Source organism: Agelaius tricolor, unplaced genomic scaffold, assembly GCF_023055355.1.
Source record: "Agelaius tricolor isolate 1412-34295 unplaced genomic scaffold, bAgeTri1.0.p SCAF_179, whole genome shotgun sequence".
Lineage (NCBI taxonomy): Eukaryota > Metazoa > Chordata > Aves > Passeriformes > Icteridae > Agelaius > Agelaius tricolor.
Window position 1 is genome coordinate 13860 of NW_027269439.1, and position 26771 is coordinate 40630.

At 56.7% G+C, this 26771-nt stretch overlaps 3 protein-coding genes and 2 long non-coding RNA genes across 13 annotated transcripts in view; 3 read left to right on the forward strand and 2 right to left on the reverse strand.

Annotated features, from left to right (window-relative positions):
• On the reverse strand, positions 1-7133 carry KMT5C (lysine methyltransferase 5C). The gene is made up of 7 exons (XM_071420957.1): positions 6475-7133; positions 5636-5798; positions 4667-4776; positions 3224-3387; positions 3032-3051; positions 1520-1653; positions 1-481 (listed from the first exon to the last, which is right to left on the reverse strand). Exons 1-7 carry the CDS (start codon positions 6594-6596, stop codon positions 1-3), a joined length of 1194 nt encoding a protein of 397 aa, XP_071277058.1. The 5' UTR covers positions 6597-7133.
• LOC139587097 (uncharacterized) lies at positions 1647-3329 on the forward strand. The gene is made up of 3 exons (XR_011678214.1): positions 1647-2524; positions 3039-3104; positions 3194-3329. It is a non-coding gene; the product is annotated as an uncharacterized lncRNA (long non-coding RNA).
• Positions 7113-19019, forward strand: HSPBP1 (HSPA (Hsp70) binding protein 1). 9 transcript variants are annotated; one of them, XM_071420961.1, is made up of 8 exons: positions 7113-7511; positions 9545-9749; positions 10435-10460; positions 11970-12165; positions 14807-14962; positions 16138-16234; positions 18002-18113; positions 18690-19019. In XM_071420961.1, the coding sequence occupies exons 1-8, from the start codon at positions 7380-7382 to the stop codon at positions 18765-18767; spliced, it is 1002 nt and encodes a 333-aa protein (XP_071277062.1). In that variant the 5' UTR covers positions 7113-7379; the 3' UTR covers positions 18768-19019. The 9 variants fall into 9 exon arrangements, with proteins under 9 accessions (XP_071277062.1, XP_071277065.1, XP_071277066.1 ...); XM_071420964.1 differs by lacking the exon at positions 10435-10460 and adding an exon at positions 10631-10656; XM_071420965.1 differs by lacking the exon at positions 10435-10460 and adding an exon at positions 11197-11237 and having other exon boundaries at positions 11985-12165.
• On the reverse strand, positions 10761-11364 carry LOC139587098 (uncharacterized). The gene is made up of 2 exons (XR_011678215.1): positions 10925-11364; positions 10761-10881 (listed from the first exon to the last, which is right to left on the reverse strand). It is a non-coding gene; the product is annotated as an uncharacterized lncRNA (long non-coding RNA).
• The window catches only part of DNAAF3 (dynein axonemal assembly factor 3), an 8237-nt gene continuing 475 nt past the window's right edge, over positions 19010-26771 (forward strand). The window contains exons 1-11 of the mRNA XM_071420956.1: positions 19010-19319; positions 19411-19517; positions 19606-19699; positions 19896-20068; positions 20706-20936; positions 21016-21129; positions 21244-21345; positions 22021-22177; positions 23305-23413; positions 24483-24557; positions 25273-26160. Of these exons, the coding sequence (XP_071277057.1) occupies positions 19010-19319; positions 19411-19517; positions 19606-19699; positions 19896-20068; positions 20706-20936; positions 21016-21129; positions 21244-21345; positions 22021-22177; positions 23305-23413; positions 24483-24557; positions 25273-25423 (1623 nt within the window). The 3' untranslated portion in view covers positions 25424-26160. The remainder of the gene's footprint in view (positions 19320-19410; positions 19518-19605; positions 19700-19895; positions 20069-20705; positions 20937-21015; positions 21130-21243; positions 21346-22020; positions 22178-23304; positions 23414-24482; positions 24558-25272; positions 26161-26771) is intronic.

Consider the following 26771-nt stretch of genomic DNA (forward strand, 5'->3'; position numbering starts at 1 on the left):
TCACCACCAGCCGCAGCCGGGGGGGGCTCCCCGGGCCGGGTTTGGGGGCGCTGCCCCCCAGGCGCACGTGGGCGTACAGGGACAGTTTTGGGTCTGGGGGCTCCGCCGGGGCCGGGGCCGCTTTGGGGGCGGCCCTGGGGGGCTCGGGGCGGCTCCGCAGCCGCACCACGGGGACCCCGGCCCGCAGCTTGCAGCGCCCCCCGCAGGACACGCAGTCGTGCAGGGACACGCGGGGCTGCGCCGCCAGGGGGCGCCCGGCTCCGGCGAGGGGGCGCCGCTTCCGGTTCCGGTCGCGCTTCCGGTTCCGGGGGCGCCGTTTCCGGTCAGGGGTCCCGGACTGGGTTGGCCCCGCCCCCCGGCGCATGCGCACCTCGGTCTCGCGCAGTTCGTATTTGGGGGGGGGGGTCCTGAGGGGGGGGAGGGGAGGGGGCGGCTTGGCCCCTCCCCCCCCCCGCGGCCACGGAAGGCGCCCTTGCCGAGCCTGGGGGGAGGGGACGGGAATCAGGGACCCCAGACCCAAATTGGGGACCCCAGACCCAGATTGGGGGGGGGGGGAACAGGAATGAGGGACCCCAGACCCAAATTGGGGGGGGAGAACAGGAATTGGGGACCCCAGACCCAAATTGGGGACCCCCGACCCAGATTGGGGGGGGGAACAGGAATGAGGGACCCCAGACCCAAATTGGGGGGGAGAACAGGAATTGGGGACCCCAGACCCAAATTGGGGACTCCAGACCCAGATTGGGGGGGGGACGGGAATCAGGGACCCCAGACCCAAATTGGGGACCCCAGACCCAGATTGGGGGGGGGGAACAGGAATGAGGGACCCCAGACCCAAATTGGGGGGGAGAACAGGAATCAGGGACCCCAGACTCAAATTGGGGGGGAACGGGAATCAGGGACCCCAGACCCAAATTGGGGACCCCAGACCCAGATTGGGGGGGGAACAGGAATTGGGGACCCCAGACCCAAATTCGGGGGGGGGAAGAATGGGAACTGGGGAGTCCTGACCTGGAACTGGGGACCCCCGACCCCAGAATTGGGGACCCCCACCCTGGAACTGGGGACCCCCACCCAGAATTGAGGAGCATCACCCCTGAACTGGGGACCCCCACCCAAAATTTCGGGGTCCCTCTGAGGTTTTTGGGGTCCCTCTGGGGTTTTTAGGGTCAGGATTTTGGGGTCCCTCTGGGGTTTTGGAGGTCAGGATTTTGGGGTCCCTCTGGGGTTTTTAGGGTCAGGTTTTTGGGGTCCCCCTCTGGATTTTTGGGGTCCCTCTGGGATTTTCAGGGTCAGGATTTTGGGGTCGCTCTGGGTATTTTGGGGTCCCTGTCAGGATTTTTTGGGGTCCCCGTGGGTATTTTGGGGTCCCCGTGGGGTTTTTGGGGTCCCTCTGGGTATTTTGGGGTCCCCGTGGGTATTTTGGGGTCGGGATTTTGGGGTCCCCGTGGGTATTTTGGGGTCAGGTTTTTGGGGTCCCCGTGGGTATTTTGGGGTCCCCGTGGGGTTTTTGGGGTACCTCTCGCAGGTGCGGCACTCGCAGCCGCGGTTGCCCTCTCCGAAGAAGCCGTCGCCATAGAAACAGGTGATTTCTGCCCGGGGGGGGATGTCCCGCAGCGCCTGCACCCGCGCCCCGCCCGGCGCCGACACGAACTGCGCCCCAAAACGGGAGAGAAACGGTGAGACCAAAAATGGGAAACCAAAAACGGGACCCCGAAAAGGGGAGAGACCCGAAAACGGGACCCTGAAAATGGGACCCCGAAAACGAGAAACCAAAAATGGGGGAGATACAAAAACGGGAGAGAAATGGTGAGCCCAAAAATGGGAAACAAAAAACGGGAGAGAAACGTGAGACCAAAAACGGGACCCCGAAAATGGGAGAGAGACAAAAATGGGAGAGAAACGTGAGACCAAAAATGGGAAACCAAAAATGGGACCCCAAAAACGGGACCCCGAAAAGGGGAGAGAAACGTGAGACCGAAAACGGGAAACCAAAAACGGGACCCCAAAAATGGGAGAGACCCGAAAACGGGACCCCAAAAATGGGACCCCAAAAATGGGAGAGAAACGTGAGACCAAAAATGGGACCCCGAAAATGGGAGAGACACAGTGAGGCCAAAAATGGGAAACCAAAAACGGGACCCCAAAAATGGGAGAAACCCAAAAACGGGACCCCGAAAATGGGAGAGAAACGTGAGAACAAAAACGGGACCCCAAAAATGGGAGAGACACGGTGAGACCAAAAATGGGACCCCAAAAATGGGAGAGACACGGTGAGACTGAAAATGGGAAACCAAAAACGGGACCCCGAAAATGGGAGAGACCCGAAAACGGGAGAGAAACGGTGAGGCCGAAAATGGGACCCCAAAAATGGGAGAGACCCGAAAATGGGAGAGACACGGTGAGACCAAAAATGGGAAACCAAAAATGGGATCCTGAAAATGGGAGAGACCCGAAAACGGGAGAGAGACGTGAGACCGAAAACAGGAAACCAAAAATGGGAAACCAAAAATGGGAGAGAAATGTGAGACCAAAAACGGGACCCCGAAAACAGGAGAGAGACCATTTCCCCCTCATGTTTCCCCCCTTTTCTCCTCACGTTTTCCCCATTTTCCCCTCAAGTTTCTCTCCATTTTCCCCTCACGTTTCCCGCTCTTTTTCCCCCCTCACGTTCCTCCATTTTCCCCCTCGCATTTCCCCCATTTTCCCCTCACATTTCTCTCCCTTTTCCCCCTCACATTTCCCACCTTTTTTCCCCTCACATTTCCCACCTTTTTCCCCTCACATTTCCCACCATTTTCCCCCCACATTTCCCCCCCTTTCCCCTCACATTTCCCTCCATTTTTCCCCTCACCTTTCCCCGCCCTTTTCTCCCCTCACAATTCCCGCCCTTTTTCCCCCCTCACAATTCCCGCCCTTTTCTCCCCTCACAATTCCCGCCCATTTCCCCTCACACTCCCCACCCCAAACCCAACCTTTTTTCACCCCAAAACCCCAAAAAAACCCCCAAAAAACCCCTTTTTAAACTCACCCTGCAGTTCGGCCGACAATCTGAGGACAAAGCAGCACCATCAGCACCCGCTGGAGGCCCCCACAGCGCCCGGGTGCGTCCTGAGGGCGCTCGGGGGCCTTGAGGGGTGGGTGGGGAAGGGGCCGGGGGTGGAACTACAGGAGGGATTTTTTTGTGTTTTAGCCGCATTTCGGGGCAGTTTCGGGCTCCCACCGTGGTTGATGAAGGCGGCCGGCCCCAGCCAGAGCTGGGTTTTCCTGCGGCGGGTGGAGTACATGAGGCTGAAGTCGTTGTCCCCCGCCCGCAGCAGCGCCCGGTCCGAGCCCCGCAGCTCCACACTGCAGCCGCCCAGCAGCTCCAGCGTCTCGTGTTTCTGCCTGCACGGCCAAAAATAGGGGAAAAACCTCAAATTTTGGGGTTTTTAAAAAAATTTAAAGGGTTTTGGAGAAGTTTAAAAGGTGGATTTTTGTAGAGATAGCAGGGCTGTAGAGTTAGGCCCCATAGGCCCCACAGCTCCACGCTGCAGCCGCCCAGCAGCTCCAGCCTCTCGTGCTTCTGCCTGCATGGCCAAAAATAGGGGAAAAAACTCAAATTTTGGGGTTTTTAAAAATTTAAAGGGTTTTGGGGAAGTTTAAAATGTACAATCTAGAGAAATAAAGGGTTGTAGTTAGAATTAATAGCAGCTCCACGCTGCAGCCGCCCAGCAGCTCCAGCCTCTCGTGTTTCTGCCTGCACCCACAAAAACGGGGAAAAAAATTAATTTTAGGGTTTTTTTTTAAATTTAAAGGGTTTTGGGGAAGTTTAAAAGGTGGATTTTAGAGATAGCAGGGCTGTAGAGTTCGGCCCCACAGCTCCATGCTGCAACCGCCCAGCAGCTCCAGCCTCTCGTGCTTCTGCCTGCACCCACAAAAATGGGAAAAAAACCAAATTTTGGGGCAAAACTTAAACTTTAAAGGGTTTTGGGGAAGTTTAAAATGTACATTTTTGTAGAAATAGCAGGGTTGTAGAGTTGGGCCCTGTAGGCCCCACAGCTCCACACTGCAGCCGCCCAGCAGCTCCAGCGTCTCGTGTTTCTGCCTGCACCCACAAAAACGGGGGAAAAAAAATCACATTTTGGGGAAAAATTTAAAATTTAAAGGGTTTTGGGGAAGTTTAAAAGGTGGATTTTTGTAGAAATAGCAGGGTTGTAGAGTTGGGCCCTGTAGGCCCTGCAGCTCCACGCTGCAGCTGCCCAGCAGCTCCAGCCTCTCGTGCTTCTGCCTGCATGGCCAAAAATAGGGGAAAAAACTCAAATTTTGGAGTTCTTAAAAAAATTTAAAGGGTTTTGGGGAAGTTTAAAAGGTGGATTTTAGAGTTAGCAGGGCTGTAGAGTTAAGGCCCCATAGGCCCCACAGCTCCACGCTGCAGCCGCCCAGCAGCTCCACACAGTTTTTGGGGTGGATTTTGGGGTTTTTGGGGTGGATTTTGGGGTTTTTGGGGCAGTTTTTGGGGTTTTTGGGCTCACCATGTGCGCGTTGCCACCACCCTGGCGCCGTTGGTGTCCCGGCTGTAGCGGGTGCAGCGTTTTTGGGGCGGTTTTGGGGTTTTTGGATATTTTGGGATATCAGGGCAGTTTTTGGGGTGGATTTTGGGTATTTTTTGGGGTTTTTGGCTCACCACGTGCGCGTTGCCACCACCCTGGCGCCGTTGGTGTCCCGGCTGTAGCGGGTGCAGCGCTGGATGCTGAAGCCGCTCTCGGGCAGGAGCGTCCGCAGGTACCGGAACACCTGGGGGGGGGGGAAAAAGGGGGAAACCAGGGGGGCTCGGGACCCCCACAGGGACCCCAGAACCCCAAAACCCTGCCCTGACCCCACTGAGACCCCACAGAGACCCCAAAACCCTGCCCTGACCCCACAGACCCCCCTGTGCCCCCCTTAGGGACCCCTCCAGACCCCCCCCGTGCATCCCTCGCCCCCCAAATCCCCCCAGGGACCCCCCAAAGACCACCCCAGACCCCCCTATACCCCTCAGGACCCCCCAAATCCCCCCAGGACCCCCCCAAACCCCTCTAGGGACCCCCCAAACTCCCCCTAGGACACCCCAAAACCTCTCAGGACCCCCCCCCAGCATCCCCCAGATCCCTCCCAGGACACCCCAAACCCCCCCAAACCCTCCCCAGGACCCCCCAAACCCCTCTAGGGACCCCCTAAATCCCCCCTAGGACCCCCCAAACCCCTCCTAGAACACCCCAAACCCCCCCAGGACCCCCCCAAACCCCCCATAGGACCCCCCAAACCCCTCCAGGGACCCCCAAACTCCCCCCAGACACCCCCCAAACCCCCCCTAGGACACCCCAAACCCCCCCCAGGACCCCCCAAACCCCCCCTAGGACACCCCAAACCCCCCCAGGACCGCCCAGATCCCTCCCAGGACCCCCCAAACCCCCCCAGATTCCCCCAGGACCCCCCAACCCCCCCCAGGACCCCCCAGATCCCCCCCAAACCCCCCCTAGGACACCCCAAACCCCCCCAGATTCCCCCCAAACGCCCCCCAGGACCCCCCAAACCCCCCCAGGACCCCCCAGATTCCCCCAGGACCCCCCAAACCCCTCCCGGACCCCCCCAAACGCCCCCCGGTTCCCCGTACGTGGTTTTTGAGCGCTGCCCGCTGCGCCGGGCGCCGCTGGCGGAAGAACGCGGGGGCCCAGGCCCCGCTCAGCGTCCGCCAGGCGGCCTCGAGGTCCCGGCGCTGCCGGAAGGCGGCGATGGCCGCGCGGAGCTGGGCCCGGCGCCGCAGCGCCGGTAACGGGCTGGGAACGGGGGAGAATCGGTAACGGGAACGGGACAGGGGGAACGGGACAGACCCGGGACAGCCGCGATGGTAACGGGCTGGGAACGGGGGAGAATCGGTAACGGGAACGGGACAGGGACACCGGGACAGGGACACCGGGAACGGGACAGGGACAGCAAACAGCGAGACCGGGAGAGACTCGGGACCGGGACCGGGACCAGGGAGAGAATCGGGACCGGGATGGGACAGCGGGAACGGGAGAGACTCGGGACCGCCGGGATGGGGACAGCGGGAACCGGGACCGGGAGAGACTCAGGACAGCGGGAACGGGAGAAACTCGAGACCAGGATGGGACAGCGGGAACCGGGACAGGGACAGCAGGACCGGGACCGGGACGGGATAAAGGGAACGGCAGAGGGGACAGCGGGCACCGGGAGAGCATCGGCACCTCGGGGATAGGGACAGCAGGAACGGGAGAAACTCGGGACCGGGACACCGGGACGGGGATCCCACACACCGGGACAAGGTCCCCGCACTCGGGGCCCCACCGAGGTGACGGCCCCGGTACAGGGGCCCCCTCAGCACCCCCGCCCCGCCCCGTTCTTCCCCTCCGGCTGTTCCCCGCCTCGGCCCCTCAGGAGCGCGGTTCTCCCTCCCGGTGCCCCCGTGCCCGCTCCCGGTGTCCCCGGGCTCACCTGACGCCCATTTTGTGCGTTCGGAAGCCGAGCACCGAGTCCAGCACGAGGCTCGTGGCCAGGTCATCGTTCTCGCAGAGCTCCCGCGCCGTCACCGCCGTCCCCGCCGCCCGGGCCCGCATGGGCTGCGGCCGCCGCCGCCGCCTCCGCCGCGCCTGCAGCACCGGGAGCAGCACCGGGAGCGTCACCGGGAGCTGCCGCGGCGCGGGACCCCGAGCACGGGGCGAGCCCCGGGAGCCCCGTCCCGGCCGTTACCGCAGCGCCGCGGCTGCGGGACCGGCCGGGGCCGCCGCCGGTACCGGGCCCGGCGCGGCCCCGGCGCCGCCGCCCGCCCGCTCCCGCCGCCCGCTCCGCCATCCCCATTGGCCGCCCGCCTCCCGCGCCGCCGCTCCGATTGGCTGCCCGCGGGGAGTCCCGCCCCCTCCGTGAGGCGCTCGGCGAGATGATTGGTGGAAGCGGCGGCGCCACCGCATTGGTCAGCGGCGTTGCGGGCGTGCTATTGGTCCAGAGAGAGGCCGCTCAAGCCGCGCTATCATTTCATTGGCTAACACCGCGCGGGTCCCTCCCTTTCCCTTCCATTGGCTAAACCCCACCGCCCTCCTCTTTTCCTATTGGCTTTCTCCTTACCAAGCTTCCCTCGTATTGGTGAAACGCGCTGTCACTCATCACCACAGCCTCACAATGAGCCCAGCGTGTGGCCGGCCATAAACAATACACTCGAGGCCCCGCCTCTTCCGCCGCCAGGCCCCGCCTCTTCCTCCCCGGGGCTCCGCCCTTTCCAAGATGGCGCCCGCCAGGCGCGGCGGGCAGCATTAGCGGGGCCGGGCGGTACCGGGCGGGACCGGGGCGGTCCCGGAGCGCTCCCGGCGGGGCCCGGAGCGGCCGCGAGGCCTCTGCGAGCGGCGATGGCGGCGGCGGCGGGCGGCGGGGCCGGCGGGGGCCGGCGGGAGCCGCCTCACACGCTGCAGGGGCTGCTGGAGATGGCGGTGGTGGCCGGGGAGGCGCAGCCCGAGCCCCGGCAGCCCATGGCCGAGGAGGTGAGCGACGCTTTTGGGGGGCTTTGGGGCTTTTGGGGGATTTTTGGAGCTTTTTGGGGCTTTTTGGGGCATTTTGGGGCAGCTCGGGGGGTCCTGAGGGGCTTGGGGGGGGTCTGGGGGGGTCCCGGGGATGATTGAGGATCCCAGAGGCTGATCCTGAGGTAAATTTTGCTGATTTTGAGGTAATTTTTGCTCATTTGGGGGTAACTCCGCCTCATTTTGTGGAAATTTGGGCTCCCAGGGGCCCATTTTGGGGCTTTTGGGCCTTTTTGGGCTCTTCGGGGCCGCTCCGGTGCTCCCTGAGGCGTTTGAGGCGTCCGAGGGACGATTCGGGGTCCCAGGGGCTGATTTCGAGGTAATTTTTGCCGATTTTGAGGTAATTTTTGCCGATTTTGAGGTAAATTTTACTGACCCGCCCCATCTCGCAGAAATTTGAGGTCCCGGGAGGCGATTTTGGGGTAATTCTGGTCGATTTTGGGGTCATTTTGGACAATTTCACCCAATTTTCCCCTCAGAGGCAGCGGTGGCTCCGAGCTGGGACATCCAAGGCTCTGGGTTAATTCCAGTGGAACTTTATTACAATTTTGAATAATTTTATGATAATCTTTAATAATTTTATGATAATTTTGGATAATTTTATGATAATTTTGGACAATTTCACCCATTTTCCCCCTCAGAGGCAGCGGTGGCTCCGAGCTGGGACATCCAAGGCTCTGGGTTAATTCTGGGTTTATTCCAGCGGAACTTTGGGATATTTTGGGGTAATTTGGGATATTTTTCGGTAATTTGAGATAACTTTGGATTATTTTGGATAACTTTGGGATATTTTTATGATCATTTCGGGTGATTTTTGTCGTTTCTGAGGCCCTCTCAGGCCCTGGCTCCACCGGGGCCGAGGCTCCAGCGCTGCCTGCGGGCCCTGGGCTCTCTCTGGCTTCATTTCTATGCTAATTTATGCTAATTTATCCTAATTTTTATTAATTTCTCTCTCTCCAGAGGCAGCAGTGGCTCCATGAGGCCGTGTCCCAGGCCCTGGGGTCATTCTGGGTTAACCCCATGGAACTTTTAGATAATTTTATGATAATTTATGCTAATTTTATGCTAATTTATGCCAATTTCCCCCGTTTTTCCCCTCTAGAGGCAGCAGTGGCTCCGTGAGGCCGTGTCCCAGGCCCTGGGTTCATTCTGGGTTAACCCCATGGAACTTTTGGATAATTTCAGATAATTTAATGATATTTTATGCTAATTTATGATAATTTATGCTAATTTCTCCCCTTCAGAGGCAGCAGTGGCTCCGTGAGGCCGTGTCCGAGGCCCTTTCAGGCTCTGGCTCCATTAGGGCCCAGCTCCAGCGCTGCCTGCGGCTCTGGGCTCGTTCCTATGCTAATTTATGCTAATTTATGCTAATACCTCCCCGTTTTTTGCCCCTCCAGAGGCAGCAATGGCTCCGTGAGGCCCTGGGTTCATTCTGGGTTAACCCCATGGAACTTTTAGATAATGTCACATAATTGTATGGTAATTTTAGATACTTTTATGGTAATTTATGCTAATTTATGCTAATTTGACCCCGTTTTTTCCCCTCCAGAGGCAGCAATGGCTCCGTGAGGCCGTGTCCGAGGCCCTGTCAGGCTCTGGCTCCATCCGGGCCCAGCTCCAGCGCTGCCTGCGGCTCTGGGCTCATTCCTATGCTAATTTATGCTAATTTCTCCCCGTTTTTTTGCTCTCCAGAGGCAGCAATGGCTCCGTGAGGCCGTGTCCCAGGCCCTGTCGGGCTCAGGCTCCATCAGGGCCCAGCTCCAGCGCTGCCTGCGCCTCTGGGCTCATTCCTATGCTAATTTATGCTAATTTATGCTAATTTCTCCCCGTTTTTTTGCTCTCCAGAGGCAGCAATGGCTCCGTGAGGCCGTGTCTGAGGCCCTTTCAGGCTCGGGCTCCATCCGGGCCCAGCTCCAGCGCTGCCTGCGGCTCTGGGCTCATTCCTATGATAACTTTATGCTAATTTATGCTAATTTCTCCCCGTTTTTTCCCTCCAGAGGCAGCAATGGCTCCGTGAGGCCGTGTCCGAGGCCCTTTCGGGCTCAGGCTCCATCCGGGCCCAGCTCCAGCGCTGCCTGCGGGTCCTGGCCGGGCCCTGTCCCGGGGAGGCGGCGCCCGAGCGGGGCCTGGGGGACACCGGGGGCCACGAGGGGGCGCTGGAGGAGCTGGCGGAGCTCTGCGAGAGCCTGGACTGCGCCAACGGTGACAATGGGGGCGTTGGGGTCACTCTGGGGTCACTCTGGGGTCACTGGGGTCAGTCAGGGGTCATTCAGGGGGCATTGGGGTCATTGGGGTCACTCAGGGTCACTCAGGGCTGCTTTGGGGTGGATTTTGTGCCATTTTTGCCCCTTTGAACCCCATTTTTCTCCCCAGAATTCTGCTCCCTGGGAGGTCTGGAGGTGGCGCTGTCCCTCCTGGGATGATTTGGGGCTGATTTTGGGTGGTTTTGGTCCATTTTAACCCCATTTTAACCCAATTTTCCCCATTTTTACCCCGTTTTTTCCCATTTTTTCCCATTTTGACCCAATTTTTGCTCTTTTCTCCCCAGAATTCTGCTCCCTGGGCAGCCTGGAGCTGGCCCTGTCCCTCCTGGGTCCCCTCTGATCCCCTCTCCGTGCTGGGGCTGAATTTGGGGCTGAATTTGGGTGGTTTTGGGCCATTTTAACCCCATTTTTTCCCATTTTAACCCAAATTTCCCATTTTTCTCCCCAGAATTCTGCTCTTTAGGAGGCCTGGAGGTGGCCCTGTCCCTGCTGGGTCCCCTCTGATCCCCTCTCTGTGCTGGGGCTGAATTTGGGGCTGAATTTGGGGGATTTTGGGCCATTTTAACCCTGTTTTTCCCCATTTTTTTCCCATTTTGACCCAATTTTTTGGTTTTTCTCCCCAGAATTCTGCTCTTTGGGAGGCCTGGAGGTGGCCCTGTCCCTCCTGGGTCCCCTCTGATCCCCTCTCTGTGCTGGGGCTGAATTTGGGGCCATTTTCCCCATTTTTAACCCATTTTAACCCCATTTTTTCCCATTTTAACGCCGTTTTTTCCCCATTTTAACCCCATTTTAACCCAATTTTTGCTCTTTTCTCCCCAGAATTCTGCTCTTTGGGTGGCCTGGAGGTGGCCCTGTCCCTCCTGGGTCCCCTCTGATCCCCTCTCTGTGCCGGGGCTGAATTTGGGGCTGAATTTGGGGCTGATTTTGGGTGGTTTTGGGCCATTTTAACCCCGTTTTTTCCCATTTTGACCCAATTTTTTGGTTTTTCTCCCCAGAATTCTGCTCTTTAGGAGGCCTGGAGGTGGCCCTGTCCCTGCTGGGTCACCGCTGGCCCCCTCTCCGTGCTGGGGCTGAATTTGGGGCTGAATTTGGGCGGTTTTGGGCCATTTTAACCCCATTTTAACCCAATTTTCACCATTTTAACCCCGTTTTTTCCCATTTTAACCCAAATTTCCCATTTTTCTCCCCAGAATTCTGCTCTTTAGGAGGCCTGGAGGTGGCGCTGTCCCTGCTGGGTCCCCTCTGATCCCCTCTCCGTGCCGGGGCTGAATTTGGGGCTGAATTTGGGCGGTTTTGGGCCATTTTAACCCCATTTTAACCCAATTTTCACCATTTTAACCCCGTTTTTTCCCATTTTAACCCAAATTTCCCATTTTTCTCCCCAGAATTCTGCTCTTTGGGCGGCCTGGAGGTGGCCCTGTCCCTGCTGGGTCACCGCTGGCCCCCTCTCCGTGCCGGGGCTGAATTTGGGGCTGAATTTGGGTGGTTTTGGGCCATTTTAACCCCGTTTTTTCCCATTTTTTTTCCCATTTTGACCCAATTTTTTGGTTTTTCTCCCCAGAATTCTGCTCTCTGGGTGGCCTGGAGGTGGCCCTGTCCCTGCTGGGTCCCCTCTGATCCCCTCTCTGTGCTGGGGCTGAATTTGGGGCTGAATTTGGGGGATTTTGGGCCATTTTAACCCTGTTTTTCCCCATTTTTTCCCATTTTAACCCAATTTTTTGGTTTTTCTCCCCAGAATTCTGCTCTTTGGGAGGCCTGGAGGTGGCCCTGTCCCTCCTGGGTCACCGCTGGCCCCCTCTCTGTGCTGGGGCTGAATTTGGGGCTGAATTTGGGTGGTTTTGGTCCATTATAACCCCATTTTAACCCCGTTTTTTCCCATTTTTTTCCCATTTTGACCCAATTTTTTGGTTTTTCTCCCCAGAATTCTGCTCTTTGGGCGGCCTGGAGGTGGCCCTGTCCCTGCTGGGTCACCTCTGGCCCCCTCTCCGTGCCGGGGCCGCTGGGCTGGGGGTGCCTGGGGCTGAATTTGGGGCTGAATTTGGGGCTGAATTTGGGCGGTTTTGGGCCATTTTCACCCCGTTTTTCCCCATTTTTTTCCCATTTTAATCCAAATTTCCCATTTTTCTCCCCAGAATTCTGCTCTTTAGGAGGCCTGGAGGTGGCCCTGTCTCTCCTGGGTCACCGCTGGCCCCCTCTCCGTGCCGGGGCCGCGCGGCTCCTGGGCTGCTGTGCCCAGAACCTTCCGGAAGCTCAGGGCCGGGCGCTGGCCCTGGGGGCTCTGCCCGCGCTCCTGGGGCTGCTCCGCGCTGACCCCGAGCCCCGCGTGGCCCCCAACGCGCTCTTCGCGCTCTCCTGTGAGTACAGGGGGGATTTGGGGAATTTTGGGGGGTTTTGGGGCATTTTGGGGGGTTTGGAGGGTTTGGGGCATTTTGGGGGGTTTGGGGGAATTTTTTGGGATTTTTTTGGGGTTTTTTTGGAGAATTTTGGGGGATTTTTAGGGATTTTTCGGATATTTTTTGGGGTTTTTTTTTGGAGGTTGTTGGGGATTTTTAAAAAATATTTTTGGGATTATTTCAGATTTTTTGGGGATTTTTGGGGGTTTTTTGGGATTTTTTAGGGAAATTTTTAGGGATTTTTTGGGGGATTTTTGGGGCATTTTCGGGGATTTTTGGTGGATTTTTTGGAAGGATTTTTGGGATTTTTTTGGGGTTTTTCTGGGGTTTTTTTGGAGAATTTTTGGGATTTTTTTGGGATTTTTGGGGAATTTTTAGGGATTTTTTTGGGGGATTTTTTAAGGATTTTTTGGGGGATTTTTTGAGGATTATTTCGGGATTTTTTTGGGGAATTTTAGGGATTTTTTTGGGATTTGTTTGGGATTTTTTTGGGATTATTTCGGATTTTTTTGTGATTTTTTGGTGATTTTTTAGGATTTTTTGGGGTTTTTTTTAATATTTTTGGGATTTTTTTGGACTTTTTTGGGGGATTTTTTGGGGAATTTTTTGGGATTTTTTTGGATTTTTTTGGGATTTTTTGGAGATTTTTTTGGGGATTTTTTGGGGTTTTTTTGGGATTTTTTGGGGATTTTATTGGGGATTTTTTGGGATTATTTAATATATTTTTTGGGATTTTTTGGGGGTTTTTTTGGGGTTTTTTTTGGGGTTTTTTGGGATTTTTTGGGGGATTTTTTGGGGAATTTTGAGGGATTTTTTGTGGTTTTTTGGGGATTTTTGGGGGTTTTTTTGGGATTTTTTGGAAGGATTTTTGGGATTTTTTTGGGGTTTTTTTGGAGAATTTTGGGGAATTTTTTGGGTTTTTTTGGAGGTTTTTTGGGGGTTTTTTTGGTGATTTTTGGGGGGGTTTTGGGGAATTTTTTTGGATTTTTTGAGGGATTTTTTTGGGATTTTTGGGGGTTTTTTGGGGATTTTTTGAGGGATTTTTTTGGGGATTTTTTTTTGTGGATTTTTTAGGGATTTTTTGTGGTTTTTTGGGGAATTTTGGGGTTTTTTGGGGATTTTTTGGTGATTTCTTGGGGATTTTTTGGGGGATTTTTTAATATAATTTTCTAATTTTTTGGGGATTTTTTGGGATTTTTTTTGGAATTATTTTGGATTTTTTTGTGATTTTTTGTGGATTTTTTGGAGATATTTTTGTGATATTTTGGAGAATTTTGGGGAATTTTTTGGGTTTTTTTGAGAAATTTTTAGGGATTTTTGGGGGGATTTTTGGGGCATTTTCGGGGATTTTTGGTGGATTTTTTGGAAGGATTTTTGGGATTTTTTTGGGGTTTTTCTGGGGTTTTTTTGGAGAATTTTTGGGATTTTTTTGGGATTTTTGGGGAATTTTTAGGGATTTTTTTGGGGGATTTTTTAAGGATTTTTTGGGGGATTTTTTGAGGATTATTTCGGGATTTTTTTGGGGAACTTTTAGGGACTTTTTTGGGATTTGTTTGGGATTTTTTTGGGATTATTTCGGATTTTTTTGTGATTTTTTGGTGATTTTTTAGGATTTTTTGGGGTTTTTTTTAATATTTTTGGGATTTTTTTGGACTTTTTTGGGGGATTTTTTGGGGAATTTTTTGGGATTTTTTTGGATTTTTTTGGGGATTTTTGGGGGGTTTTTGGGGTTTTTTGGGGGGTTTTTTGGGGTTTTTTGAGGATTTTATTGGGGATTTTTTTGGGATTTTTTTGGGGGTTTTTTGGAGACTTTTTGGGGGTTTTTGGGGATTTTTTTAGGGTTTTTTTTTTTTTGATTTTTGGGGGAATTTTTGGGGATTTTTTGGGGATTTTTTTGGATTTTTTAATATATTTTTTGGGATTTTTTAATATATTTTTTGGGATTTTTGGGGGGTTTTTTGGGGGTTTTTTGGGATTTTTTGGGGGATTTTTTTGGAGATTTTTTGGGGGATTTTGGGGATTTTTTGGGGATTGGGGGTATTGGGGAGGTTGGGGGGATGGGGGGATTTTGGGGGATTTTGGAGATTTTTTGGGGGATTTTTGGGGAATTTTTTGGGATTTTATTGGGGGCTTTTGGGGGATTTTTTGGGGGGTTTTGGGGGATTTTTTGGGGATTTTTGTGCCGTTTTAACCCCGTTTTTCCCTCTCCAGGCCTGGTGAGGGCCCAGCCCCAGGGGCTGCAGGAGCTCGAGGCCCTGGGGTGGATTTGGGGCAGATTTTGGGGCCGATTTTGGGGTTTTTGGGGCAGATTTTGGGGTTTTTGGGGTTTCTGGGGTGGTTTTTTATCGATTTTTGTGCCATTTTTCCCGTTTTTGGCCGTTTTAACCCCATTTTTCCCCTCTCCAGGCCTGGTGAGGGCCCAGCCCCAGGGGCTGCAGGAGCTCGAGGCCCTGGGGTGGATTTGGGGCAGATTTTGGGGCCGATTTTGGGGGTTTTGGTGCAGATTTTGGGGTTTTTGGGGTTTCTGGGGTGGTTTTTTATCGATTTTTGTGCCATTTTTCCCATTTTTGGCCGTTTTAACCCCGTTTTTCCCTCTCTCCAGGCCTGGTGAGGGCCCAGCCCCAGGGCCTGCAGGAGCTCGAGGCCCTGGGGGGGCTGGAGGTGCTGGGGGGGGCCCTGCAGAGCCCCCACCCCCCCCTGAGGGCCCGCGCCGCCTTCCTGCTGCACTGCCTGCTCAAGGAGCACCCCCGCCTCAAAGGTCAGCCCCAAAACCGCCCAGATTCACCCCAAAAACCACCCTGAAATACCCTTGGTACCACCCTGGGAGTGAGGCCCCAAAAAACCCCGAAATTCCCACAAAAATTGCCCCAAAACCGCCCAGATTCACCCCAAAAACAGCCCTGAAATACCCTCGGTGCCACCCTGGGAGTGAGGCCCCAAAAAACCCCAAAATTCCCACAAAAATCGCCCCAAAATCCCCCAGATTCACCCCAAAAACTGCCCTGAAACCCCCTCGGTACCACCCCGGCAGGGAGACCCCAAAAAGCTCCAAAATTCCCCCAAAATTCCCCCCAAAATCCCCCAAATTCACCCCAAAAACCGCCCAGGAACCCCCTCAGTACCACCCCAGCAATGAGACCCTAAAAAATCCCAAAATTCCCACAAAAATCGCCCCAAAACCGCCCAGATTCACCCCAAAAACCGCCCTGAAATCCCCTTGGTGCCAGCCTGGGAGTGAGGCCCCAAAAAACCCCGAAATTCCCACAAAATTCCCACAAAAATACCCCAGAATGGACCCAAAATCCCCGGATTTCACCCCAAATTCCCCATTTTTCACCCCAATATCCCAGAATTGCCCAAAATCCCCATTTTTCACCCCATTTTTCCCGCAGTTCCCCTGGTGCAGCAGGGCCTGGTCCCACAGGGTTCCCTCTATTGCCCAAATTCCCCATTTTTCACCCCAAATTCCCCCAATTTCACCCCAAATTCCCCATTTTTCACCCCAATATCCCAGAATTGCCCAAAATCCCCATTTTTCACCCCATTTTTCCCGCAGTTCCCCTGGTGCAGCTGGGCCTGGTCCCACAGGGTTCCCTCTATTGCCCAAATTCCCCCGATTTCACCACAAAATCCCCATTTTTCACCCCAAATTCCCCAGATTTCACCCCAAAATCCCAGAATTGACCCCAATTTCCCCATTTTTCACCCCAATATCCCAGAATTGCCCAAAATCCCCATTTTTCACCCCATTTTTCCCTCAGTTCCCCTGGTGCAGCTGGGCCTGGTCCCACAGGGTTCCCTCTATTGCCCAAATTCCCCAATTTCACCCCAATTTCACCCCAAATTCCCCATTTTTCACCCCAATTTTCCCCTGTTTCACCCCAAAATCCCGGAATTGCCCAAAATCCCCATTTTTCACCCCATTTTTTGCAGTTCCCCTGGTGCAGCAGGGCCTGGTCCCGCGGGCGGCGGCGCTGCTGCGCTCCGAGCACGACGGGGCCCACGAGCACGGCCTGGGCACCCTCTGCAGGTACTGAGACCCCTCCCCAAAATCCTAAAAATCCCAAAAAACCCAAAAAACACAAAATCCCAAAAATTTGGGAAAAAAACCCCGAAATCCCGGGGAAAAAATCTCAAAATTTGGGGAAAAAACATCGAAATTTGGGGGAAAATCATCAAAATTCGGAAGGAAAAAAGGGGAGGGGATGGGGGCACTGAGGGGGTGGAGACCCCTCCCCAAATTAACAAAAACACCAAAAAACCAAAAAAACCAAAATTTTGGGAATAAACCCCAAAAATTGGGGAAAAAAATATCAAAATTTGGGGAAAAATCATCAAAATTTGGGGCAAAAACCTCAAAATTTGGGGCAAAAGGGAATGAATGGGATTGGGCCCATGAGCACGGCCTGGGGACCCTCTGCAGGTACTGAGACCCCTCCCCAAATTCACAAAAACACCAAAAACCCCAAAAAACCAAAAAACCAAAAATTTGGGGAAAAAAACCCCGAAATCCCGGGGAAAATTCATCAAAATTTGGGGAAAATTCATCAAAATTTGGGGAAAAATTATCGAAATTTGGAAGGGAAAAAGGGGAGGGGATGGGGGCACTGAGGGGGTGGAGACCCCTCCCCAAATTAACAAAAACACCAAAAAACCAAAATTCCCAAAAAACCCAAAATCCTGGGAATAAACCCCAAAAAACCTGGGGAAAAAAACCTCAAAATTTGGGGCAAAATCATCAAAATTTGGGGAAAAAACCTCAAAATTTGGGGAAAATCCATCAAAATCTGGGGCAAAAACATCGAAATTTGGGGCAAAAACATCGAAATTTGGGGCAAAAACATCGAAATTTGGGGGGAAAACTCCAAGAAAGGGGAAAAAAAAATCCCAAAAATTCCCATTAAAAAATCCCAAAATTCAGGGGGAAATCCCAAATTTTGGGGGGTCTTGGGATGGATTTGGGGGGGATTTTTTGGGGGGGGATTTTGGGGCTTTTTTGGGGGATTTTGGGGCTTTTTGGGGGGATTTTTGTGGGGGAGTTTTGGGGGATTTTGGGGCCATTTTTGGGGGATTTTCAGGTGATTTTGGGGGAATTTTTGGGGGATTTTGGGGCATTTTATCAGGGATTTTTGGCTGATTTTTGGGGCATTTTATCAGGGATTTTTGGCTGATTTTGGGGGTGATTTTGGGGTGATTTTTTAGGGATTTTGGGGCACTTTTTTGGGGGATTTTTGGCTGATTTCAAGGGATTTTTGGCTGGGTTTTTGGGCGATTTTTGGCTGATTTTGGGGCATTTTATCAGGGATTTTTGGGGCATTTTTGGCTGATTTTGGGGTGATTTTGGGGTGATTTTTTAGGGATTTTGGGTCAGTTTTTTGGGGGATTTTTGCCTGATTTCAAGGGATTTTTGGGTGGTTTTGGGGAGTTTTTTGGGTGATTTTGGGGCAGTTTTTGGGGTGATTTTGGGGCAGCTTTTGGCTGATTTTGGGGTGGTTTTGGGGCAGTTTTGGGCTGATTTTGGGGCAGTTTTTGGCTGATTTTGGGGCAGTTTTTGCCTGATTTTGGGGCAGTTTTTGGCTGATTTTGGGGCAGTTTTTGGCTGATTTTGGGGTGGTTTTGGGGCAGTTTTTGGCTGATTTTGGTGCAGTTTTTTGGCTGATTTTGGTGCATTTTTTGGCTGATTTTGGGGGCATTTTTGGCTGATTTTGGTGCAGTTTTTGAGCTATTTTTGGTCTCTCTCTGTCTCCTGCTCTTCTCCACTTTGTGATTTTCCCAAAATCCCGGTTTTTCGCCCCAGCCTGGCCTCGGGCTGCCCCGAGGGGCTCCGGGAGTGCCGGGACCCCGCGCTGGGGCTGGAGGAGCTGCTCAGGGAGCGCCGGGAGCTGCTCCGGGGCCGCGACGAATTCCAGGTGGGTTTGGGGCAAATTCCGGCCATTTTGGGCAAAACACAAAAATGGGGCAAATTCTGGGCGGGTTTGGGTCGGAAATTCCTGGAATTTTGGGGCAAATCCCTTAAATTTGGGAGGGTTTTGGGTGCGGGAGATTCAGGGGGTTTCGGGGGAAAATCTCGGGATTTTGGGGGTGGGAATTCCTGGAATTTTGGGGTTAATCCCTAAAATTTGGGAGGGTTTTGGGTGAGGGGAATTCACGGGGTTTTTAGGGTGGAAATTAATGGGATTTGGGGAGGAAGTTCCTGGAATTCTGGGGGGAAAATTCCTGGGATTTTGGGGCAAATCCTTGGGATTTTGGGAGGAGAAAACCGCGAGATTTTAGGGCAAATCCCAAGGATTTTATGGGGGGCGAAATTCGCAGGATTTTGGGGCAGATCCTCGGGATTTTGGGGGCGAAATCCCCTGGAATTTTGGGGCGATTATCCGTGGGATTTTAGGGGGTAAAATCTCTGGGATTTTGGGGAGAATCTGGGAGATTTTGGGGTAAATTCCTGGGAGATTTTGGGGTAAATTCCTGCGATTTCCTCCCCACAGGAAGAGCTGGAATTCTGCGAGCGGCTGCTGCAGCTCTGCTTCGAGACCCCCCCCGAGGAATCCACCATGGACCGATGACCCCAAAACCCCCCAAAATTCCCCCAAAAATGCCCCCAAAAACCCCCAAACGCTGCGAGCCCCCCGAGCCAGGGGGGAATAAACGCTCCGGACCCGACCCTGGCTGAGATTTGGGGGGAAAAACGGCGCTGGATGACGTCAAAAAGGAAAAAATGGGGAAAAAACTCGAAATTTTCTTCAAATTCAGCACCGGCAGCGCGGACAGCGCAGGGGCGGGGTTATGCTAATTAAGAGGCGTTGTTATGTTAATGACACTGAGTGGAGGCGTGGTTATGTTAATGAGCGTTGTAGGAGAATTACCCTGGCAACCGCGTCCCGGTGGGCGGGGCTTCTCCGCCGTTCTGGCCTCTCATTGGTCCGTTGAAGTTTCCCGCCGTTTCTCTGGCTTCTCATTGGTCGGCGCGCTTAGCACCGGCTCCGTTCTGGCTCGTGATTGGTCAGCGGCGTTGCCGGGGCTCCGTGAGGGCTCGGCCATGGCGGCCGCGCTGGAGGAGGCCGTGGGCACCGTGTGCTGGTGGGGGCTGTCCCCGGCCATCGATCTCCGCCTTCACCGTGAGCCCACAACCCCGCCTGACCCTCCCGGTGTTACCGGCGCCGCTCCCGGTGCTCCCGGTGACCGCCGTCCCCTCACGATTTCCCGCAGTCCCGCCGGAACCGGAGGCCTCGGTGCTGCTGGTGGGGGCGGCTGAGGGGCGGCACCTCCTCATGACAGCGGCCCGGGCCCGGCGGGGACCCCCCCGGGACATCACGGTACGGACCGGGACCGGGAGGCGACATCGGTTTGGGGTTCTCCCGGTGTTACCGGAGCTCTCCCGGTGTTACCGGGGCTCTCCCGTAGCTGTTCGTGGCCGAGCAGAGCCCCGAGACCGTGGCTCGCCAGCTCCTGTTCCTGCTGCTGGCGCTGGAAGCACCGGAGAGGCCCCGGCCCGCAGGTACCGGTACACCCGGTAACCCTCCCGGTGACCCTCCCGGTGTCCCCGTTACCCCTCTGGGATGTCCCCAAGGCTTCCCCGATGTCCCTCCCGGTAACCCGGACGCCTCCCGGTAACCCCGCTGTCCCTCCCAGTAATTCCCGGTAAATTCCCGGTAATTCCCGGTAAATTCCCGGTGTCCCTCCCGTTGTCCCAGCCCGCGCCGCCGCCATCCTGGAGCTGCTCGGTTCGGGCTCGCTCCGCCCGGGCACGGCCGCGCTGCTGCGGGGGGCGGCGGGGCGGCTCCGCCGATGGATCCGAGCCGGGACCGAACCGGAACCGGGACAGAACCGGGACCGGGATGGACCCGCGGATCTGCGGCTCATGAAGGTCAGAACCGGCACCGGGACCGGGGGGAAGCGGGGCCGGACGGGAGTGGGGAGGAGCGGGGCTGGGACACCGGGACTGCGCGGTACCGGGGTTCTGAGGGCACCGGGAATGGCCGGTACCGGGGTTCTGAGGGCACCGGGACTGCGCGGTACCGGGGTTCTGAGGGCACCGGGAATGGCCGGTACCGGGGTTCTGAGGGCACCGGCACTGTCCGGTACCGGGGTTCTGAGGGCACCGGGACTGCCCGGTACCGGGGTTCTGAGGGCACCGGGACTGTCCGGTACCGGGGTTCTGAGGGCACCGGGAATGGCCGGTACCGGCGTTCTGAGGGCACCGGGACTGTCCGGTACCGGGGTTCTGAGGGCACCGGCACTGTCCGGTACCGGGGTTCTGAGGGCACCGGGAATGGCCGGTACCGGCTTTCTGAGGGCACCGGGAATGGCCGGTACCGGGGTTCTGAGGGCACCGGGAATGGCCAGTACCGGGGTTCTGAGGGCACCGGGAATGGCCGGTACCGGCGTTCTGAGGGCACCGGGAATGGCCGGTACCGGGGTTCTGAGGGCACCGATGCGGTCGGAACCGGCTCTCATTGTCCCGGTACCGGCTCTCATTGTCCCGGTTCCCTCCGTTACCGCAGTGCCGGGACCGGGACGCGCTCGAGGCGGTTCTGCAGCGCTGGGAGCGATCGGTGCCGCTACCGGGGGCGGAACCGGAGGCGGTGCCGGTACCGGAGGCGGTGCCGGTACCGGAGGCGGTGCCGGGACCCCCGGGCTGGGACCGGCGGCTGCGGCGGCGCCTCGGGGCCCGCTACGAGGCGAGGGCGGCGGTGGCGGATTGGGAGCTGCGGATGGCGCTGCACCCTCGGGGGGTAACCGGGGACACCGGGGGGACACCGGGGAGGTGTTGGGGACCCCCCAACATTGCCCCATTCCCCGTGTGTCCCCAAGGCCACGTCGGTGTCACCGGCGGAGTTCGGGCGCTGGCGGGAGAGCGGCGACGCCTTCGGCGGAGGGGGAACGACCCCGAACCCGACGGTGCTGAGCGACCCCAGACCCCGGGCCGTGAGTACCGGGAGGGACACCGGGACACCGGGAGGGACACCGGGAGGGACAGACGGACACCGGGAGGGACAGACGGACACACGGACACTGCTCTGCCCCCTCCCCCTTGTCCAGGACGGGCGCTCGGTGTCCCCCCCCTCCTATTGGGGGGACACGGTCACCGGACCCTTCCTCAGCTTCGGCCTCGGGCCCAGCGGGACCCGGAACCCCCCCAAGGTACCGGGGAGGGGTCCCGGGGGTCCCTAATGAGGGGAGGGGTCCCAGGGGTGTTTAATGAGGGGGGTCCCAGGGTGTTTAATGAGGGGAGGGGTCCCGGGGGTGTTTAATGAGGGGAGGGGTCCCGGAGGTGTTTAATGAGGAGGGGTCCCGGGGTGTTTAATGAGGGGGTCCCCAGGGTGTTTAATGAGGGGAGGGGTCCCAGGGGTGTTTAATGAGGGGGGGTCCAGGGGTGTTTAATGAGGGGGGGGTCCCAGGGTGTTTAATGAGGAGGGGTCCCAGGGTGTTTAATGAGGGGAGGGGTCCCCAGGGTGTTTAATGAGGGGGGGTCCCCAGGGTGTTTAATGAGGGGGGCCCGGGGGTGTTTAATGAGGGGAGGGGTCCCAGGGGTGTTTAATGAGGGGGGGTCCCCAGGGGTGTTTAATGAGGGGGGGTCCTGGGGGTGTTTAATGGGGAGGGGTCCCGGGGACAGGGATTATTTAGGGGGGGTTATTTAGGGGTCCCTATTGAGGGGGGTCCCTATTGAGGGGGGGTTATTTAGGGAGGGTTTATTTGGGGGTTCCCTATTTAGGGAGGGTTATTTAGGGGTCCCTATTGAGGGGGGGTTATTTAGGGGGGGTTATTTAGGGGTCCCTATTGAGGGGGGGTCTCTCACGGGACCCCTCCCCACCCCAGACGGCCTCCGAGCTGTCCCTGGCCGCTGTCACGGAGCTGCTGCACGAGCTCCTCACCGGGGACACCCCCGGGATTGGGGACACCCCCGGGGACACCCCAAAAACCGGGGACACCCCTGGGAATGGGGAGACCCCCGGGGATGATCCCAACCCGCTGGGTGAGTTTGTGTACCCCCCTCCCCTGAGTGGCACCTGAGGGTCCCCAACCCCACCAGGACCTCTCCTCAAAATTCTCCCAAAATTCGCCTCAAAATTCCCTTGAAATTCCCTCAAAATTCCCTCAAAATCCCCCCAAAATCCCCTCAAGATCCCCTCAAAATCCCCCCCAAAAACCGCTCCAAATCCCCCCAAAATCCCCTCCAAAATCCCCTCAAAATTCCCTCAAAATTCCCTCAAAATCCCCTCAAAATTTCTCCCAAAAACCCCTCAAGATCCCTTCAAAATCCTCTCAAAATCCCCCCCAAAATTCCCCTCAAAATCCTCCTCAAAATCCCCCCAAAATCCCCTCAATATTCCCCCCAAAAACCGCTCCAAATCCCCCCAAAATCCCCTCCAAAATCCCCTCAAAATTCCCCCAAAATCCCCTCAAAATTCCCCTCAAAATTCCCTCAAAATCCCCCCAAAATTCTCCCAAAATTCCCCTCAAAATCCCCTCAAATTCCCCCTAATTCCCCTCAAAATCTCCTCAAAATTCCCTCAAAATTCCCGCCAAAATCCCCCCCAGATGCCCCCAGATTTCCCCATAGACCCCTCCAGGACCCCCCAAACCCCCCACAACCCCCCAAAATTGCCCACAAACCCCCCCAGGACCCCCAAATCTCCCCCCAAAATTCCCCCAAACACCCTCAGGACCCCCAAACCCCCCCCCAGGACCCCCAAATCTCCCCCAAACTCCCTCAGGACCCCAAATCTCCCCCCAAATCACCCCAGACCCCCCCAAATTGTCCCTAAACCCCCCAGGACCCCCCAAATCCCCCCCGGACCCCCCAAAATACCCCAAGATTCCCCCAAAGCCCCCCAGGACCCCCAAATCTCCCCACAGACCCCTCCAGGACCCCCAAATCTCCCCCCAAACCCCCCCAGGACCCCCAAATCTCCCCCCAAAATTCCCCCAAACACCCTCAGGACCCCCAAAATCTCCCCACAAAATTGTCCCCAAATCCCCCCAGGACCCCCCAAATCTTCCCCCAAACCCCCCCAGGACCCCCCAAAATTGCCCCCAAACCCCCCCAGGACCCCCAAACCCCCCCAGGACCCCCCAAAATTTTCCCCCTCCCCTTTCCAGGGCCCCTGGCCCCGCTCCCGCTCCGGGTTCGGTTCCTGCCCTTGGGGGGCCCCCCCGAGACCCCCGCCCGCCTCGGGGGGCGCTGCCGGCTGCTGGTGCTGGGCTGGAGGTGCCCGGGGGTCCCGGGGGGATTTGGGGGGTCCTGAGGTGAATCTGGGGGGTCCTGGGGGGTTTTGGGGGGTCCTGGGGGGGGTTTGGGGGGTCCCGAGGGAGGTTTTGGGGGTCCTGGGGGGGTTTTGGGGGGAGATTTGGGGGTCCCGGAGAGTTTTTGGGGGGTGTGGGGGAGGTTTTGGGGGGTCCTGGGAGAGGTTTTGGGGGTCCTGGGGGAGGTTTTGGGGGGTCCTGGGGGGTTCTGGGGGGAGATTTGGGGGTCTTGGGGGGGTTCAGAGGGGTCCTAGGGGAGATTTTGGGGGTCCTGGGGGGGGGGGTTTGGGGGTCCTGAGGAGAATTTGAGGGGTCCTGGGGGGTTTTGGGGGAGGTTTTGGGGGGTCCTGGGGAGGTTTGGGCGTCCTGGGGGAGGTTTTGGGGGGTCCTGAGGAGAATTTGGGGGGTTTGGGGGTCTTGGGGGAGTTTGGGGGAGGTTTTGGGGGTCCCGGGGGGGTTTTGGGGGGTCCTGGGGGAGTTTCTGGGGGCTTTGGGGGAGGATTTGGCGGGTCCTGAGGTGAATTTGGGGGGTCCTGGGGGAGGTTTTGGGGGGTCCCGGGGGAGGTTTTGGGGGGTTCAGAGGGGTCCTTGGGGAGATTTTTGGGGGTCCTTGGGGGGTTTTGGGGGTCCTGAGGTGAATTTGGGGGGTCCTGGGGGGGTTTTGGGGGGATCTGGGGAGGTTTAGGGGGGTTCAGAGGGGTCCTAGGGGAGATTTTTGGGGGTCCTGGGGGGTTTTTGGGGAGGTTTTGGGGGGTTCTGGGGGTCCTGGGTGAGGCGTTGGGGGTCCTGAGGAGAATTTGGGGGGTCCTGGGGGAGTTTTTGGGGGTCTTGGGGGGGTTTGGGGGAGGTTTTGGGGGTCTCTGGGGGGTCCTTGTGGGTTCCCAGCCGGCCCCAATTGGGTCTGGGGTCTCTGGGGCTTCCCATCAATTGGGTCTCTATGGGTTCCCAATTGGGTCTGGGGTCTCTGGGGTGGTTCCCATCAATTGGGTCTGGGGTCTCTGGGTTTCCCATCAATTGGGTCTGGGGTCTCCCAGGTCTCTCCCATTCCTGACCCCCCAGCTGGGGGCTCTGGCGGCCCCGGGGGCGACGCTGCTGCTGGAGCTGCCCACGTGAGAGGAGCCCCCTCCCCAAATTAACCCAAATTAACCCCGAGACCCCTCCCCAAATTAACCCCAAATTAACCCTTGAGACCCCCTCCCCAATTCCCCCAGCCCCATTAATGCCCCATTAATGCCCCACTGACGCCCCCCTCCCCAATTCCCCCAGCCCCATTAACGCCCCATTGATGCCCCCTCCCCAAATCCCCATTGACGCCCCCTCCCCAATTCCCCAGCCCCATTAATGCCCCATTGCTGCCCCATTGCCCCCCCACTGACGCCCCCTCCCCAATTCCCAGGTTCGTGCCCACCCTGAGCCCCCCCCAGCCCCACTGACGCCCCCTCCCCAATTCCCCAGCCCCATTAATGCCCCATTAATGCCCAATTAACGCCCCCTCCCCAATCCCCATTGACGCCCCCTCCCCAATCCCCCAGCCCCATTCATGCCCCATTAATGCCCCATTGACGCCCCCTCCCCAATTCCCCAGCCCCATTAACGCCCCATTAATGCCCCATTGACGCCCCCTCCCCAATCCCCCAGCCCCATTTATGCCCCACTGACGCCCCCTCCCCAAATTCCCACGTTCGTGCCCACCCTGCGCCCCCTCCAGCCCCATTGACGCCCCATTAATGCCCCACTGACGCCCCCTCCCCAATCCCCCAGCCCCATTAATGCCCCATTAATGTCCCATTCCCCCCCCACTGACGCCCCCTCCCCAATTCCCAGGTTCGTGCCCACCCTTGGCCCCGCCCACCTGGACTCGTTCCGGGCCCGGGCTCTGGCGCTGGCCCGGGCCGGGGGCTTCGAGCCCTGGGGGGGTCCCGGGGAGCCCCCGGCCCACGCGCGCTTCCGCAAGGCCCCGCCCCCGCCGCGCTGAGACCCCGCCCCAAATTATCCCCAAATTCCCCGAGACCCCTCCCCAAAAACCGGCCCCAAATTATCCCCAAATTCCCCGAGACCCCTCCCCAAAAACCGGCCCCAAATTATTCCCAAATTCCCCGAGACCACTCCCCAAAAATCAGCCCCAAATTCCGTTCCGTGTCCCTGAGACCCCTCCCCAAAAATCAGCCCCAAATTCCCCTCCCTGTCCCTGAGACCCCTCCCCAAAAATCAGCCCCAAATTCTGTTCGTGTGCCTGAGACCCCGCCCCAAATTATTCCCAAATTCCCCTTCCCTGTCCCCGAGACCCCTCCCCAAATTGTCCTCTCAGTGCCTGAGACCCTCCCTCAAATCCCCCTCAAAACCCTCCCCCAAAATCCCCCCAGGACCCCCAAAATCCCCCCCCAAATCTCCCCCAAATCCTCCCCAAATTTCCCCGAAATCCTCCCCAAATCCCCCCAAATTTCCCCAAAATCCCCCCCAAATCTCCCCCAAAATCCCCCCCAAATCCCCCTCCCTGAGCCCGAGACCCTTCCCCAAATTCCCCCCCTCAAATCCCCCCCAAAATCCCCCCAAATCCCTTCCCACGCCCCTCTAAGCCCCGCCCACTCCCATTGACAACTCCGCCCTGCTCTAAGCCACGCCCACTCTCATTCACAACCCCGCCCCCGCTCGAGGCCACGCCCCCTCCCATTCATAAAGCGCCGCCGCTTTCCCACGGCTCCGCTCCCGCAGGTACCGAGGGGGTCCCGATTTGGGGAGGGGTCTTGGGGGCATTTTGGGGTTTTTTGGGGGGATTTTGGGGTTTTTGGGGGGTCTCGGGTCCCTCCTCGGCTTTTCCAAAGTCTCGGGGAGATTTTGGGGCGGATTTTTGGGGGGATTTTTGAGGATTTAGGGGTGGATTTGGGGGTCCCGGGGGGATTTTGGGGGGAATTTGGGGAGGGGTCCCAAGAGGTTTTGGGGGAAATTTGGGGAGGGGTCCAGGGAGATTTTGGGGTGGTTTTTTGGGGGATTTATTTTGTATTTTTTAGGTAATTTGGGGAGGGGTCCCGGGTGATTTTAGCCTGATTTTTTTGGGGATTTATTTTATATTTTTTAGGTAATTTGGGGAGGGGTCCCGGGAGATTTTGGGGTAATTTGGGGAGGGGTCTCGGGAGGTTTTGGGGTTGATTTGGGGAGGGGTCCCAGGAGATTTTGGGGTAATTTGGGGAGGGGTCCCGGGCGATTTTAGCCTGATTTTTTTGGGGACTTATTTTATATTTTTTAGGTAATTTGGGGAGGGGTCCCGGGAGGTTTTGAGGGAAATTTTGGGAGGGGTCCCGGGCGATTTTAGCCTGATTTTTTGG